Here is a 17,974-nt window from a genome sequence, read left to right as displayed (position 1 = left end):
TGTGCTGAATGCCCTCATTAACGCCTAGAGAAGTACAGTCAATACACAAGTGAAACATTTGTCTTTTAAAAAAGTGTGCTGTATATGCACAGGACCTTCATAAGGCCCCAGTGAGCATCATTCTACATTGTCACAGCTGCTACAGTAGTCCTTTGAAACAGGGGCAAACCAGAGGTACTCAGGTAATTTCTGTTCTGTCACCCATTCCTCTTCCCAAATGCCCAGTGTACTTTGTTTAACAAACAAGAAACTTGAACCCCATATGGTTCATCTCTCTGTTTCAAAGGACCTATCTCAGACATCACAGACTGATGCTCCATAAGGCATCACAGCTGATCAGAGCCAGGCCAGCTGGTAGGAATGCTTGAAATAGTAAGGTTCACTTGTTCATGCTGAGGATTTCCCTTTTCTCCCCTCCACGTATGAGCTGGATGCCCACACTTGGATATTTTGATTTTTCTTTTTAAAACAATATCTGATCGAAGGGCCCCACTTCACTCCTATCCAGACTGTACCAATGAAGTACCAACTTAGGTACCAAGTTTTGTGTGGCTCCAAATGTGATTTTTTAAATGTACAGTATTTAATAAGCGAATTTGCTTAACCCCAAACGTCATCTTAAAAAAAAAAAAAAAGTGTGGCATTTCAGTGCTGGTGAAAGAGTATCTTGACAGTATCTTGGTGAACAAAGTCCTCTATTTACCTATACACTGCCTAATATGCCACCATTGTGTATGGGGGGGGGGGAAGGGAGGGAATGGAAAAAGAGGGTGAAGAAAAGGGGTCATGGTTTAAAAAAAAGCGCAAGAGGAGTAGTTTTGTCTAGGGCCCATACAGGTCTTGATCTCAAACAACTGATTCCAGCTCCCCCATCTCTCATCATCATATCTTGCACTAAGACCCAAAACATATCCATTAGAAATATAATTCCTGAATTAGGCTGGTTTCAAATTGGTGACTATCCAGTTTCCCAGTAAGTGCCAACATTGACACCTTCAAGAATAAAGCTTGCTTTCTTGAAAGGTAAGTTTAAGAACTCAAGTTCTGAGCTATCTTCTGCTCTGGATATAGAGGCACCAAACCCCCAACCCAAGATCTCATACTGTTTTCAGGCTCCCACAAACACTCCATAATCAAGTGCCCAACCCTGTTCTTGAAGCTCCCAATGACCAAAACTGTTAGTCTATATAATCAATGTTTGTCTTAAGTCTTCTCTCAACTCTGTTTCACTCATCTTGAGGTGTAAGCTCCTCAAGGCAGAAACCGTCTTGTGCATCTGTACAAAACCTAGCACGATCCGGGCTCCAAAAGCAATTGGAAATTTTGACCACCATTTTAATTACTTCCCACATTAGAATTCCTTCCTGTGGAACTTCTAGCAAATTCCATATGCATTGTCCATAGTGGACCATATCCAAGCCTTTTTGCAAATGTTGAGAATATTCTTCAGTCTATTTAATAATTCCAGCTGCTAATCAAAAACCAATTTGGACATTAAAATAATTCTTACTTTCTTGCATGTGTGTGCATACATGCTTGGGGGGGGGGGGGGAGTGTGGAAATAGAGTTGGAGGAATTCTATACCATACAATATAAAGCCTAATCCCTAGGAAAGAGATGCATTTAATAGCATAGTAGGAATTCATTGAGGAATTTAAAAAATACAAAGGTTTTTATGAAGGTTTTGCTCCAAAAACGCTACTTGAAACTAATCTTGCTCAAAGGGCAAAAAACAAACAGCTACCTACTTTTTCCTGTCTTCAACACCCACGCTATGTGCCAACAAAGAGAAACCACTAAGAGAACTCTCAACCTCACGGGACTCATATTCACCAGGTGTTATTGTGGTTTTCATATTATTGTGTGTGCGCGCATCACTTTTGCTGCAGCTACCTAAACGTATTTCTTAGCTCTTTCGCCTACCCACCTATCTGATAAGGAGTATACTGTTATAGTGGCTTCTATTCTACAGCGCTGGAGTTACAGAAGAGCTTGTAGCTTGTTTTTCTGCAGGAAGTAAATGAAAGATCAGTTACCAAGGTGGGGGAAAAACACAGGAGGAGAAAGTAGCCTAACCCTAGTAGAATTGAACGTAAAATTGACTTTCATCTCTCTATGTCAAGAACAGTGTCAATATCAGCTCATTAATTTTCCTTTTTCGATGTTTAGTACACATCTTGCACTTTACTATAGAGTTTAGTTTCTGATTAAAGTCCAGCCAAAGAATCAAGTATGCATGGAGAAAAATTTTAGTGTTTTAAACATCAGCCTTTTAAGTCATTTTTCCATTGTTCTGAAATTTTCAGTAATCTTGACTACAATTTTTTCCACCCAGCATTTTTTCTAAGCATGATTAGTGACAGTATTGTTCTTCCTCTCCCAAATCAAATTAATCTTGACATTAACTCCTTGAAAACTTAGCTACAAACATCACTAGTACTCCCCTGGCCCTTGCATACAGGGCTGTACGTGTTGCACATAAAGATCCAGCGGAAAAAAGTTCAAAGTTGAGTGCCTGGACACAATTTGCCCACCCCAAACTGCAAGCCTCAGCAGGAGCAGCCCCATTAGCCTGACTGCCGCCCCCCCAAAATATAGAAGTCAAATTACACCTATGGTTGAATGACCCAACCCTGCTGACAAACAGTGCACAGCTTTATGCATGTACCTAATTCCATTAAGATCAGTGGAATTATTCACATGCATAGGGTTAAGCATATGCAAAATTGGCAGGATCAGGGCCCGAGCTTGTATCCCTGTCCTCTGAAGGAAGAGCTGGTTTTACACTTTTGCATCTAATATCCTGAAATAAAATTGTGTTAATTAGAAAGGGCCACCACAGCTAATATCCATTCAGTTTAAATGAGCATTTACTGGATTATCTGAACATAAGCAAGTCAGACTGTTCAGATAGTGTGAAAAATACCAGTACCCTGAGGTGATTTCAAATTCTGTCTAACACCTCCAGGCAACAGATGCAGTAAACAAGTGGTTGCTTTTTTATGCAAATGAAGAATCTCAGGTATACCACAAGGCTACTTCACACACAAATGGTCAGACTGACACCACTGATGAGAGCTTGGGTCTCTTAAACAGACTTATCTAAACTGTTTTTCAGTCTTGCTATCTGTAAGGAAACAGAGGGAAGTTGAATGGGTGACAGTTAGAAGCCCAACAAAGGTAGAGAGCAGAAGTGATGAGGTGGGAAGGCATAACTGCTTACCACATAGGTTGTGGTTAATAGCAAAGTAAGCGAGTATAATCTTCTGGATGCAGTATTTTGATCTCTCACACACACACACTCTAAAAGACAGCTGTCAAGTATAAAAACAAAAGATGATAGTTAATTTAAACAAACAAAACAAAAGATTAACTCAGGTATGTAGCCTTGTGGTTAAGTCTGGAGATTTCAGTTTATGGTCAACATTAGTATATTACAAGAACACTATTTTACAGGAATTGTGGTGCTGCTTTAACATGCTCCCTTAGACATTAGGCTGGGAGTATTACAATTAAATGATTCTGCTTTCTATCCCCCACAATATCAACTCAAATATTTCTACAATAGAAGGAAGCTGATCAATTTAGTCTGAAACGTTATTATTATTATTATTATTCTACTTTCTGCAGAGGTGTACTAGTAGTATGCAAGTAAATAACTGATGTCCCACTGTGATGCATTTAAGAACAAAACATTTTGAGATTTTAAATTCTCTAGTCATTTTTATAGGGCAACATTAAGAAGTTGGATTTATTTTGCTTCCAAAACTTACACTCTACATGTATTGTTTCTTGGAGGTAGAGGAAGTAGCACAGGGTCTTATTAAATCCCTGATCTTCAAGGAGACATAGGTCTGAGCATTAAAGACTTCCAACTGACCGCATCCTTTTTGTCAGCAAGTCAGAACTGCAATTTAATCTGTCAAGAATTTTTATTTTACATATCTTTCAGCAGAAGCCAGTATAAAAAGACCATATGGGATATACACTGCTACCTCGATATAACGCAACCCGATATTACATGAATTCAGATATAAAGCGGTAAAGCAGTGCTCGGGGGGGGGGGGGGGGGGCTGCACACTCCGGTGGATCAAAGCAAGTTCAATATAACAACACCGTTTCACCTATAACGCGATAAGATTTTTTGGCTCCTGAGGACAGCGTTATATCGAGGTAGAGGTGTAGTTTGAATGCTTCAAAATTAAGCATGCATATATAGATCTTCAAGCTGAAATTAAAATAAATCTGTCTTGAATAAGACGACGTTTAAGACACAAAACTATAAAAGCAGTATATTGTACACACCTTTGTTTTTATTCTTTCAAATGTAAATAAGGTTCCATAATATAAGACAAGCATTTGCAGCAGGTTTCAGAATGCCAGAATCTATTGTGTCATTCTGAATTCAGGCACCTTTATTTGGTGGAGACTGTCTCCAATATTTCAGTATAATGTTTTGCTGTTAAAAATACCAATACAGATCAAACAAGTTTCAAAAAAAACCCACCAAAAACACAGAAATTAAGTTATAGAGTAGAGAAGTTGCCAACTAAACACTTCTGCATCTTACTAGCTCTTTGTTACTAGGAAAAAAATGCAATGCATACAATTAATAAAATGTATGAAATTGTTTTCCACTGAAATTATGATTCTACAACAGGTGACACAAACAACTTCTGGTTTTCCAAGGCAATTCTCCTAATGTGATTTCCTCAACTAGAATTAAATTTACAAAAAATCCCCACTAATTTACAAAAACAAGTGGGAATTTAGTATACAGATGTTAATCAAGCACACTTCTACACCAACCAGAGACTATTACTCATCTTGACAGTAAATCAGGGCTAATGGCCACCACATGGTAGAGCACAAAACACAGAAGTTTCTCTCAATTACATCTTACACACTTATCTTAGTTCATCCACAATTGTTTCACATGCTATATCTTCAACTATGACCGTCACTAGGAAAAATAACCAATCTCACAGACCCGACAACACAGGCTGCTAAGAACGAGTAGATGAAGAAAAACATTTGTCATCTCTTTTTGAATGTCATGTACAGATTAGCAATTCCAGTAGTCCTACCCTCAATCCTTTGTTTTCCCTTCTAAGCAGGAGGGCTAAACTAAAGTCAGTATAGTAGTATCGCTGTCCTTCCTGTCACTGTAAAGGTAGCATTTACACCATTCCATCACAATTTATTCCACAAAGTCACATTAAAAAGTATCTTTTTCAGCCTTATTCAAACACAAAACTCGATACTTCAGTTATTAGATTTGCAGCTTTTCCTCCACCAACCCAACCAAAATCGTCAGGAAGTTTATATACCAAATGAAAGGAGAATACAGAATGGAAATGCATTATTCATCTTAGTTGTATTTAACATAATATCAAAAGTGTAATACACTGAACAGAAAGCAATTTGTCTCTCCAAAGACTATTTGTATAACAACAGGTAACTCACTGTTCTAGGGATGGGTGGAGACAGAGATCCATTAGACATGTAGGGGTCATTGTTCATATTTGGCATCATGATATACCCAGAATAACCAGAGTATGATGGGCCTTTGCTGTATAAACCACCATCTGGATGTTTTCCTAGGAAAGAAAATAAGCGGAAGCTAAATTACCACCCCCTAAGTCTTTTCTGGTATATTAGAGGCATTTTACAGTAAGAAATACACAATATATTTTAAAAAATATTGGGGAGGGGGGGCTGGAGGGGTGCATATTGCTAGGGACTTCCATTTTATTTGTATTGCATTTCTGACAGCAGTTACTCCCTTAAATGGCTTATTAAACAGGCATTTGTTAGGAACTGCACTTAAAATATCGGAAGACTTCAGCATAGCCAGTCTATTTTGTGAGTCTATTCAAACACAGAGATTGGACTAGGATGATTTGCATAAGAGCCTGGAAGAATAGACACACGCAATGCACTACATTAGATTCTAAAGCTACTTGGTGGTCTTTGGTTTTGGCCCCCATAATTTTTACAAGCCATAAGAGAAACACCATTTCTAGGCTGTGTTGGTGCATTTTCATTGCATGAACAGCAAGCAATGCTACAGACATCAAATACCAAATGGAGATAAAATTTATAAAGCAGTAATTCTTTCATTTTTGGTAGCATCTATTGGAATTGTCCTGCATATGGACTTCTCCCATCAGTTACACAGCTGGTTGCAGAAAAGTGCAGTATTATGGTTAGACAGAGCCACTTCCTTCACTAAGTGACATACTGCATGTATGAACAATTTTTCTGGTCATGCTAATTGAAAGTGATTAAGGAGAATAGGAATACAGGCTGGTGTACAAGGATACCCTACTGTTTATTGGGGCCTAAGAGGGTTCCACTTCTAATTTGTTTAATATCTAATTTAAATAATAAAAGGCTATTAACAAGGACCAGGACTGAAGAAAAGCTGAAGCCCCAAACTTTATGTGGAACTCTCATTTCAATTCTAATGGAGATCATCCTCCTTATCAACTAACCCCATTATAATAATATACTGAAGATAATCCTACATTACTGTCCAGCTTTCAAAACTAAACATGTACACTGTCAGTTTCACTCATCTTCCTTAATGAAGTATTAGAGTTCACTAATTTGCACATCAAAATGTTAGAATGTTGTTCCTGATTTTAAGGCATTTTTTTTTAAAGTGACAGACTTGGGTTGGAAAGTGAGCATACAACTTCTTAATATACATAATTCAGTAGGATTGTCAGAATGAGGGAAGAGCGAAGATTTTATATATGAACTACTGATACTCTAAAAATAGTTATTTCTTTAGCAAAAAGATCTGTTTGGCCTACTTGCTTCAATTGGCAAATAGCTGAAATAGCATTTAGTTACTGAAGTTAGATGAATAAACAGAAAATCTCATTTTTGCTCAATTTTGAAAATGTTTGGATTTTTTCAATAAATACAGATCACATATTGTATATACGTATTAAACTGATTGCTTACTAAAAGGCAATTACATCGGTGTACACTTTGAGAGGGACATAGATAAAGTAACAATATAGAGTAAAGAATAAGCACATCTCACCTTCTTCAGAATGGTCTCTGCCTTTGTCATGATAGGATTCCTGAGCTTGGGCTTGCCTGGAAACCTAGCCACAAAGAATCCACCATTAAAAATGGTATTTTATGCATATCTATTCACTTTTGCTTAGCACTTGATCTTTCAAAAAATATTGTGTATCTAGGTCAGGAGAAGAAATTGTATATTTGTCCTAACTCATGCTAAAAAGGAAGTGTGCTAAAACATAGAAGAGTCATTTTTATTACAAATTTAATAACCATGTGCTTCTACAAAGCAGTTCTAGCACAAGTAGTGCACTAAATTTACTAAAGGGGCTTATTTCTTAAGAATACTTTAAGCTTTAGGAACCAAAATAGTATTCCTAAATTGGTACCAAAGAATAATGAAAATTGAGTGCCCCCACTATATGAGCTTTTAAAAATTCCATCCTTGTTCTTAAGTTGTTTTCATGTTAGTGAACTGCTACCAAAACAGTTTGTGCAAATCCCTTAAAGAGTTTACGATTAATGCTCTGACCTTTGATTTTACCAAAGAAATTTCATGACTACTTTAGGCCTAATACTATTATAGGATCCTGTGACTCATATGAACTTGTCAGTTTCCATAGCCCAGAACAAGCATATGAAGGAGAGAGAAGGTCCTCCTGCATACACACTAAAACAGTGTTTAGCACTCACCTAAAATATGTCAGTGCAACACTGCAGATTCCTTTATTTATTTTTTAAAAGGATATTTTTACAATATGCAGTTTGGCTTGATCACGAGACAGGCTGGAACGGAGAAAAAAAAAAAAAAACCAGCTAAGCTTTTGGATAGTCCCTGAGTGGAAGTTGCAGTAGAAGCCAAGAACCAGCATGTCAACTCTGACTACAAGTGAAAGGTTGTTTGTTAGTTGGCAGTGTTAATCTACGGTCAAAAATAAGACTTCTGGAGTCAAAGCAAGGTAACTACTAATGTTAACTACTAATGCTGATTCTCAGTATTGCAACCCCAAATTTCTGACTAGATTAGCTTATTGCAAATGAACTCTCAATCAATATTGTTACTACACATTCACCTTCTATTACTCCACCCTGCCCCCTCAAAAAAAAATCCATGCCCATTCATTAGTTACTAGAAGTAGCACTATATTAACTCCACCAGTGCATTCCATTAGTTGCTCATTCTAGTTTCTTAGGATCACTGCCAATTGAAATGCAGCAATTAGGGAGAAAAAACAAAACAAAACTGGTTAACAAAATGTTTGAGATGTGATCAAACTCAAATCTGAGTCTGCACAAATCTTGTCCAGCAATTTCGGATTGTTATCCAAATGCACCACTAAAACTTAAACACCAAAAATTAATGTAGTGAATGCATCAGATCTCAGGCACCAGATGTTTCCCCCTTCTTCCCATGGGGAGAAGTTAGCCATCTACAAAAATCTGACTCCCCAATGCAATGAATTGCCCCAAACCCCCTCTGTGTTTGACAGATGATCTGCAACTTCTTCCCCGCTCCCTCCCTTTAAGAAAAAAGGTAAAAGGTCTAGTTGGTTCCCTCCCACAAGCACCCACGTGTCTCTATTTACTCTGCTCTGGTAGCTTACTGTACTATCAAGGCGCTCGAGCCGAAGGAGCCCCCTAAGCAAAGAACAAGCTTGATAATGCACAGCACATGGCTCCAAAAAGGGCGTTTTATCGCAAGACGGACTGGAGCACACAAAGACCGGGAGAGCAACGACGCGGTCGTGCTGAATCGAGCATCACGGGTCTCCCAACGGTCTGAACCCAAAGTTGGGGGCAGATCAAAGAGCCGCCGGCACTGAATGAAGTACTATTGCCCAGGCTCTGCCCACATCTGCCCGGTTTGCAAAGAAGGTCTCAGTGTTCGCTCTTCCACTCCCGCCTCCCCCCATGTCCTTTACACACTTCCAGGTGCCTGCCCTCCCATTCATGGGAAACTTGGCGTGTTAGTTTACAAAGCGCTTTGGTCAAAACCGCGTCCCACTTGGCGGCTGACGACGTCCTGTTTTCCTTTGCACCCCCGCCGTTCCCTGCCTTTCCCCTGCATTTTTGAGGCCTTCACTAAAAACAGAGGTGCCAGGAGCGGTGCACACAGTGCTGCTTGCATTCGACTGCATCGCCTTTAATTCATCCCGATCTATGAACCCGATCCAGGACCCTCGAGGTGTTTAACCGTGGAGCCAGAGAGGCCACGCTGGAACCAAGGTGCTTCAGAGCCCTCGAATGAGCAAAACCGTGAAGGGGCGCGTTGGTCTTCCCTGGCCTAAGCCCAGGACTGAAGTCTCTAGAGCTCCCCCCGCCCAGATCCCTTATCAGGGTGTCTCTGAACACTTGGCCTCACAAACCGCACCGGCCCCCCTACCTCATGCCCGTTGCTGTTGGGGGTGATCTCCGACTCGTTAACGAGAGAGGACTTGATGTCGGCCAAGTCTCCTTCTTCCTCCGGGTGGCTGATCTCCGCGAAGATTTTCTCCTTCTGGGGATCGCCTTCGTCTTTGAAAGGGATCATTTCATCCGTGGCGCACAGCTCCGGATCCCCCCCGCCGCCGCCTCCGGCTCCCGGCAGCTGAGGCATAATTGCGCTTTAATTCCTGCTCCGCCCGGGGAATACTACTAATAAAAAGGAATAAATAATATTAAGTCTTTACGAGCCGCGTGCCCTCACTAGTCTAAGCCTCCCCCCTCCCGAGAGAGAGTGGAGGCCAGGCAGGCACAGCCACCTGGGGGAAAGGAGGGTCTGTCTGTCTGTCTGACTTGTGGGTCCGTCTGCTGCTGCTGTGCGCGGCGGCGGGGGGACATGCACTTTTCTCCTCCCCCGCTTTCCGCTGTGTCTGCAAGAGGACAGAAGAGTTGGGAGAAGTTGGGGCCCTTTTGGAGCTGCTTTGATCTTCTCCGGGGCTTTTCTAAAAAGAGCGGCTCCCATTCCCCCTCCAGCTCCTGGGGGGGGGGGGGGGCAGGGCATCCGGCGAGCTCCAGCTAGCGCAGCCGGAGGGGCGAGCCCGGTGCCTGGCAGGGCTGGGGCGTTCCCTGGCTCTCCTTTCCTGGGGGGATGGAGCGCTACGAAGTTCGCCTCCAGAGTTAAGTGGGGGTCCCCGCCCGCCTGCCTGGGAGGATGAGGGAGGCCCAGAAAGCGCTTCCACCGCGAGCTCTCACGAGCCACCGCACGCGCAAAGCCAAACCCACCGAGACTCTTTGCTTTTGTCCTCTCTCGCCCGAGCTGCCCTCGGAGCGCCGCTCTCTCCCCTTCGCCGTGCCCGGCTCGCCCGGGCTGCTGGCGCCCCCCGAGGACAAGCGAACCCCCCCCCCCAGGCGCGCGAAGGGAAAAGTTCTCTCCCGAGGAGTCCCAGCGGCCCAAGGCTCCTCTGCATTCACAACCCCTAAAGGGTGCCAGCCCCGTCTCCGCGAGCCGCCTGCTGCGGGCCGGGCATGGAGCCCCCCATGGAGGAGAGACGCCCAGCAGCTGCGGCCCCCTTCGCCTCCCCAGGTGCGGCGGCGGCTGCCAGGCTTGAGGGGCGCCCGCCCGGGGCACCTTCTCCCGCCTCTCCCGGGCTGGCCGAGGCGCTGCGCGGAGCCTGGAGGACTCGGTCTCGCGGCCTGGGCGCCTCTCGCTCCGTCTGTCGGGGCAGAAAGTGGAGAGGGACAGACCGAGCGCGCTCGCCGGAGCGAAGTGGGAGCGAGTCTCTGTAATGTAACTTTAACATCCACTCCACCCACCCCCCGCCCCCGCCTTCTCTCTGTGGACGGGGCGGGGGCGGGAGGGGAGAAGATGAAAGAGAAGCCGCCGCTCTGATTGACAGCGCATTGACAGACACTCCGGAGAGAGCCGGGAAATGGATCCGCGCAGCAGCCCGGCTTAGCGAGCGGCCAGGCAGCGGAGAGAGCTGCTGCAGCCTTCTCGTTAAATACAAAGAAGTCGCCTCGACTGTCATAAGCTAGTAACGAGGAATTGGTAAAGCGATCGATTCGTTCAGTTCCAGGGCAGAAAGAGGGGGGGGCAGGCTAGAAAGTAAGCGATTTGGGGGGAGGGGGCAGGAGGAAAAAAATCTCTTTCTTTTGTAAAGTGCAGAACTCCTGCATGGTGCAAACCTCCGGCCGTCTGCATTTAGCCAGTGAGGATTTTGCAAGTTCTCAGCATCTTGCGGTAACGTTGATTATTTTTTATAATGCAGAGCCGCAAAGGGGGGAGGGGTCTCTGCAAGGAATTACTACTCTAGGGGGTGGAGGTTTTTAATTCACCCCAAACGGAACATACACACACCCCAAGGAGGGCGAAGAATAGTTATCTAAACATCCCCAGACAAATCTGGAACAGGGATGTTTTAGGATGCTTTGTTAAGACTTCCCCTTTTTGGAGGCAGAGGGACTGCACACGCACTAAATTGTTCGCAGAGGGAAAGAGGCACTAAGTATTTTTTTAAATGTTTGCAGTAATTTCAGATGAAGGGCAGAGTTATTAGATCATCATTAAAAGTAGCAAGCCAGCAACTGACAAGTACCTGGCTAGTAGTCCTTGAACGGACAAAGAGGTAAACAGGCATCCGGGACTCATGTTTCAAGCCATCCAAATAAACTCTGTAATTAAAAAAAAATAGGAATAGCAAAAGACAATCAACTCTCTTCCCTATCCCATTCATTTAGAATTTGTATTGCTAGCCCCTATGTATTAAACAGCATCCAGAGTATCTGTATAAAACAACCAGCGTTCAGGGTATTTGGAAATGTCACTAATATGCATTTACTCTGATTAGTCTGTCTATGTGGTGTAGTGAAATCATGTTGTGCAGAACCAGCTGAACTTACTTTGGCATTGGAAGACTACAACTCATGTTTCGTATAGATGTTGTAAAATTGATAAACATACAAGCTCAAGAACACGGTGAAATAGAAACGTAAAGATATCTTCAATCCGTTTTAAACACATTATAATTTTACGCTTTATAAGAGACACCTAGAAGGTAAACCTGGCTCTCTGTGACATAATCATGAAAGTTAGGATGAAATTCCAAACGTTAAATATTTTCTTTACATCATTTCCCGTGCAAACTAATTAAAATCCAGCTGGAATATAAAACCAACAAACCCTGGTAAGAAAATAGGAAAAGAGAAATGGGATATGTTTGTCACGTTATTAAACAAGTGCACTATGTACATTAGAAAGCAAGACATTCAAAATACAGACCCCAAAAGAAGCTGAAGTGTACAGTGCGTCCGTAATTAAACAAACACTCTATAGAAGATGGGTTGAGTAAAGTAATTAAGAGGCGGTTGTTGGGAAAATAGGGACGTTAGTGATTATTTGTAACGTCTGAAAGCTACACCTAATTCAAATCCTATTTTCTCCTTCATGTTAATTGTGCGGACTTCCATACTCATTGCAGAACACCTCCCTTTGCTCTCGGGATTATTGCAGGCAAGAAGGATGAGTTTAAGCTACCTAATGGGACTCAATTTAGAGAGGAGGAGGAGGAGGAGGAGATGTTCCATTTTCTAGCAGGGATCTTCTATTCTGGAAAACTAACGAAGCCCATTAGATGCTCTAGGAATTTTCTTTAACATACACGTGTGATTTTTAGTGGCTTGATTGTATTTGTGTATATTGCTGTCCCGCTCTTGTCACACGTCCAGTTAAAGGGAACTCATGGTAGCCGAAAGGGTTCGCTTACAGATCCAGAATAAAATAGTTTTGGCATGAAGAATAAAAAACAATCTGGAGAAGATGTTTTCAACCTTTCTATGATTAAAAAAAAATCTTGAACAGACATTCTGTGTGAGAAGATTATACTAATTGTCACCACCATTAGCATGTGGCTCTCCAATCAGCGTGCAAACACCCACGTATCTAATCGATTGGAATTGGCATTACAGCGGGAGGGGACGGTGCCCCGTTGAAATCCTTTCCAGTCCCCATGAGATGTGTCGATGTTGTTGTTTACTGTGCAGAATACTGGAGGAGGATGAGGGAAGAAGGCGTGTTATAGGTTTCTTTTTACCAGGAGGTGAGGTTCACGTGGCGGATTTAACAATTAGCGAGTGATTTGTTTGTGTTTTGTCCTCTCTCTTTTTTCCTTACCTACAGGCACTGAGCCGGCTTCCTCTCTGTGGAGGTCCAAACAAAAGAGGTGGTTGGGAAAGTGGAGGCATGTACAGTACACACTTCTGCCGTGTTACACACAGAGAGATGCCCTTCTCCTTATAGCCAGAGGGAGTAGGTAAAATCCGAACATCGTTTCCCTGCCAAATTAGTCTGCACAAAAATAAACGGTGTGTTTAATTAAAGAGAAGGGAGCTGTGTCCCTCGTTAGAGGGCTCCTCGCGCCACCCCCTCCAGTTTTTCCTCCTTTATATGGGCTGGAGTTTTTCCCTTGGCAGTTTTTTTGGTGGGAGCTTTTTGAAAGCAGAAGAGGGGGGGGGAGCGTAATGATTTACGACAAGAGAATAAACTCAGGAAACCTCAACTCCAACGCCAGACTTGACTGGAGACAACACAAAGCTGTCGGTATTTCCAATTCACAGGACGGGAGGGAGAAATGGAAGAGGAGGAAAAGGCAATTTAAGTCTCTTGCAAACAAAAGCGGGGACGTAGAGTTAAAATAGAGGGGGAGGAGCAGAGAGAGGAGAAAACAGAAAGATCGCAAACACGGAGATAGAACAAATCAGGTGGCAATCAGATTCCCTCTCCCCCCCAAACAAAACGATGGAAAAAGGCCGTATTACCCGTTACCTCTTCCCTCCCTATACACACACACTCCCGCAGCCAGACCCAATATTCTTGCGGATCTGGTCTGAAGAGTTGGTGCAATGCAAGTGAAGGAGCCAGTTCATTGTTTGACAAATCAATCACGGTGTAACTCGAGACATCCTCTGAACTTTGGGGCTGAGGGGGAAGAAAGTGAGCTGCGCTTTTAATATTACTTAAGCATAAAGGGCTGGATTTTTACCGCCCCAGATAATCAAGCTCAATTCGCCTGGGGGGCGGGGGAATAATTATAGGAAACCTACTAATCGGTAACGGAGCTGACTAAACACCAGCGGATGGACCAGTGGGATAAATCACTGGACTGAGAGTGAGGGTATTAGCCAAGGTCTGACATCAGGATATGACTAAATCGACCCGAGGCTGTAAATCCTCTATCAAAAGATAACGAGACGTTTCCAACAGCCACAAATAATAAAGAGGAGAGACCGCGACCTAATAGCTTGGTAAGAGCGGAGCAAGAGAAAATAGGGGGGATTACACATGCAAATGGGAACTCAAAACCTCCCCGCCCCCAATATTGTTAAGTTTGTCAAGTAGAAAGGCCGCCTGGAATAAGTTTGTGAAGAAAGTAAATGCCCATCAGGGAGCCCGCCACCTTTCCCACCCTGTCTACAAATGTACATTCAAAACACAGCCTTCTAATTTGCTTCCATTCAAAATGGGGGTGGGGGAGATCATGGCAAATCTCTGGGAAGCAGAGAGCCGGCAGCGATACAGGGAGAGGGGACGATTGGGGAGAGCAGGCGGCATTGCGTGAGAAGAGCCCACCGCTGAGAGCCTCCCCTTAAATAGGCAGAGGGCGGGGTACGGGGAGCGGAGGGGCGGGGCGGCAGCTCCCTTTGATGTCCCGTCGGCTGCCTCTTTCATCCTCTCCCCCCCACCCCCCATCCCCTTGCTGGCCCCTTTGTGTGACTAAATTTGGCAAGAACATGGAGACGAGCCAGGCTTTCCACGTGTGCTCAGAGCTCCCAGCTGAGCAGGCAAGGGTTCTCTTCCGGGTAAGGAGACAGAAAGAAAGATCAAAGAGTTTGTGGAGTTGGATCTGAAATGTGCATTGAAAATAAAAAATCAAGCCTTGGACGCATTCCAACCCCGAGCAGCCTGACTGAGACACACAGAGGAGGGAGTGTTGGGCACGTGGGGTAAAATAGAAGAAATCAGAGGGGAAGAGTTATCCTGCCCCCCCCCTCCGATTTTTTTATGGAGGTTTTGCAATTATTTGCTTAAGGAAAATCTCACGTATATAATTACCATTCTGTGCAGCCAAATGGTTTCAACTGGAAGTATTATTTTAGCAGAAATGTGTCTCGCCCTTTTCTCCAGATGTGACAATCGGAACAGGAGTGTTGATGAGTGAGCTTTGTTATGACTCACTGCAAAATTTGTCATCAGAGGAGTGAAATACTTTATTAAACAAACAAAGAAAAACAACAACCCCCCCCTCCTTTCCCCGACTCAAAGTTTAATCCGCAATGAGGGAGGGAGGGAGTTTTGGCAGGTCTGCTGTAATGTTTAGAAACATGCTGTGTAGTGACAAAACATACAGCAGTGTATTCTTACCAAGGAAAAATATTTATAGACACATGCGTGAGATAGTGCCGGTATTCTCTGAAAGTCAGAAGCCTAATGCAGACTTAACTGTCGGATCGCTATCATTGCCCCGCCGATAATACTTTATAAAAAAAATCCAACTCGGCAGACTTAAAATAGGGTCTAATGAACAGATTTTAAAGATATTGCTGATACAGAACATACCATTTTTGTATTTTTTTATTATTAACTGTGAGGTGTGTTTGCAGTACAGCTACAAAGTTGGAATGAGAGAACCAGCATTGAAACATTAACCGTCACAGCCTGGTGTTTGTTTCTCTGTAAACTTCCCACTTACTAAACTGTGTCAACATTCTGAGATAAAGCTGTCTCTGCTTTGCCTATATTTTATGTTTGCTGTCGTTGCTCCACTGGGATTAAAAAGAAAAGAAAAAGAAAGAAAAAGGATGCTAGATTCTAAACTAACAGTTGAACTTTTCTTTATAATGCTTTTTTAAAAGGCTACCTGATTGAATGAACATGCTTCCTGAGTCTTTGTTCACCACTGTATTTAGATAACATCTTGATTTATATGGAAGATTAATGTGTAGGCTAAATCCTGAAGTTCCTGCTCAGGCAAGTTCCCAAATGACAGGCGGCTTGGGTTAAATAAGGACTGAATAAAGGATTTATAATAACTAATTAATGCTTTGCACTTATAAAGTATTATTCAGCATTTGATTTCCGACAATTATTTCAGCACAATGGGTCCTGCTAAATTGACCAGCCCTTAGTTACACAATCATAAGCAACACAAATGTATATACTGTACAATGTTACCATTACAAGGCAAAACTTCAAAGAGTGTAAAAATTCTTGAAAGCTTTCAATTGTTGGATGCCCAACTCAAGACACTTAAAGGTGCAGAGCACCTGCAATTCCCATTGACTCACTTCACTAGGAGTTGTGAGTGCTGAGCACCTCTGAAAATAAGTCAAAGGTGCCTTAAAGCGGACACCTTTCTCTCTGTAATCTGGTTCACCATCCCTAAAATGGGAATATACTCTCCGAATGGGGATTTATGAGGATAAATTCATATGTGTGTGTGAGATGCTCATGTACTATATTATCATATACTACAGTCAAGAGCACCATAGGAAAGCCTATAAATAATGAATTTGGATGACCACCCTAGAGAGTCAGAAGAGACCTCTGTTTTAAGGATGGCTCCTTTAACAATGCAAGTATCCCTTTAGTGCTTTTTCTAGCACTGGGTACAAGACCAACACTTCTTGCCTAAACACAAAAGTGCTACTAACGGATCCATACTGACTCTGCAATGTAAAATGAAGACAACAAGCATCATGCTAATCCAGCTGTTACTTTCAGTCACAAATTAATGTAAAGTCAGCTGCAATAATGACAGTCTCCCTTTACTCTTTTTAGTCTATAAAGGGAGTTTTAGTTAAAGGTACCAGGTTGACAGCACGGTAACCTAACCAAAATGCTTTGTTTACCCACAGGTCAGGTACAGCATGGGCCATGGCTGTACAATCCAGAGCCCATCAATGATCTTCATTCTTGACATAAAAGGACCACTTCCAGAGGTGTCAGTCTTTGGCCTCTGCTGAGACAGAGGTACTAACTGGTGCTAAGGCAACACCTATTTACGAGGCACTGGACAGTGACCACCCAGCCCATTTCCCAGAGGTTTCTGAGCTGTCATCAGGTTGGAACAGCTTTCAGTCACTGCTGGCATGGGCCAGATTTGAACAAGTGACCTAGAGTTGACAGGCTATATCTCAATCCTGAACCACGGAGTTCCCAAACCTTTGATTTTAGCTGAAAATGGTTTGAACTCAGATAATGAGGAAGTTGCGTGTTGCAGATTCAAAGTGTTTCATCAGTGGGGTGTCTGGCACATAAAATGATGCCATCTCGTTTGGGTGGTTAACTTGAAGCATATAGAAAAGTGATGTTAGTGGAACTCATTAAAAATGCAGAATTTCTTATGGAGTTTCCATTAAGTTACCAAAAGTAAGTCCTTACTCAAGCAAAACTCTTTTATTTAAGTCAATGGGTTGCTGAGTAAGGATCACAAAATCACTTCTGTACTTGGCCCATAAATTGGCCTTCACAAATTTGTTCTTTGAGAACAAGAAATATAGAATGAAATAATTTTATGGGTTTTTTTCAAACTCAGCTGTCATAAGAGTCTTTATAAAATAAACAATGTTATTTAAAGTAAAAGGGCACTTCAGTTATATATCTAGTAGCAGTATTAAAGGCCAACAGTATTTTGGAACTGTTCATGTATAATACATATCAGATTAGAATGTTGTTTAATTATTATTTATTGATTATTATTATTTGTATCATACACATCCAGCTTTTCAGTCCTGGGATGCCATCAGTGTTCTTAACTCAGAATGACTGTACATAAAGTGCTGTTTTTTCTTAACTAAATCCCCATGAGATTAAGTGGGTTTGATGGGATTTTAATGGGCAATCTCAAATGAGTGTTTTTACATGAGAAATTTTCTTTAGATGAAGATGTTGGTGGCCTAGAACTCATGAATACTTTTAAAATAACTTTAAAATTGAAACAGTTAACACTCTGGGGAGCTC

General features: G+C 42.4%; 1 protein-coding gene and 1 long non-coding RNA gene across 13 annotated transcripts in view; both read right to left on the bottom strand.

The window, feature by feature from the left end:
* LEF1 (lymphoid enhancer binding factor 1) overlaps positions 1–11,571 on the bottom strand; it is a 98,669-nt gene extending 87,098 nt beyond the window's left edge. For 4 of the 12 annotated variants that reach the window (XM_039540710.1, XM_039540708.1, XM_039540711.1 and 1 more), the window contains exons 1-4: positions 10,243–10,745; positions 9,422–9,672; positions 7,058–7,121; positions 5,467–5,600 (exon numbers count right to left, since the gene is read on the bottom strand). In XM_039540710.1, coding sequence (XP_039396644.1) covers positions 5,467–5,600; positions 7,058–7,121; positions 9,422–9,634 — 411 coding nt within the window. In that variant the 5' untranslated portion in view covers positions 9,635–9,672; positions 10,243–10,745. Of the gene's footprint in view, positions 1–5,466; positions 5,601–7,057; positions 7,122–9,421; positions 9,673–9,779; positions 9,891–10,242; positions 10,748–11,555 lie in introns of those variants that run through there. The other 8 variants (XM_039540713.1, XM_039540701.1, XM_039540703.1 and 5 more) reach the window with 7 other exon arrangements.
* Positions 11,572–12,929: 1,358 nt separating this feature from the next.
* Positions 12,930–14,520, bottom strand: LOC120406222. The gene is made up of 3 exons (XR_005599152.1): positions 13,781–14,520; positions 13,130–13,303; positions 12,930–13,003 (listed from the first exon to the last, which is right to left on the bottom strand). It is a non-coding gene; the product is annotated as an uncharacterized LOC120406222 (long non-coding RNA).
* Positions 14,521–17,974: the final 3,454 nt, after the last annotated feature.

Source organism: Mauremys reevesii, linkage group 5 (assembly GCF_016161935.1).
Source record: "Mauremys reevesii isolate NIE-2019 linkage group 5, ASM1616193v1, whole genome shotgun sequence".
Taxonomy (NCBI): Eukaryota; Metazoa; Chordata; order Testudines; family Geoemydidae; genus Mauremys; species Mauremys reevesii.
Note: the sequence above shows the minus strand (reverse complement) of the source record. Positions and strands in the feature narration are given on the sequence as shown.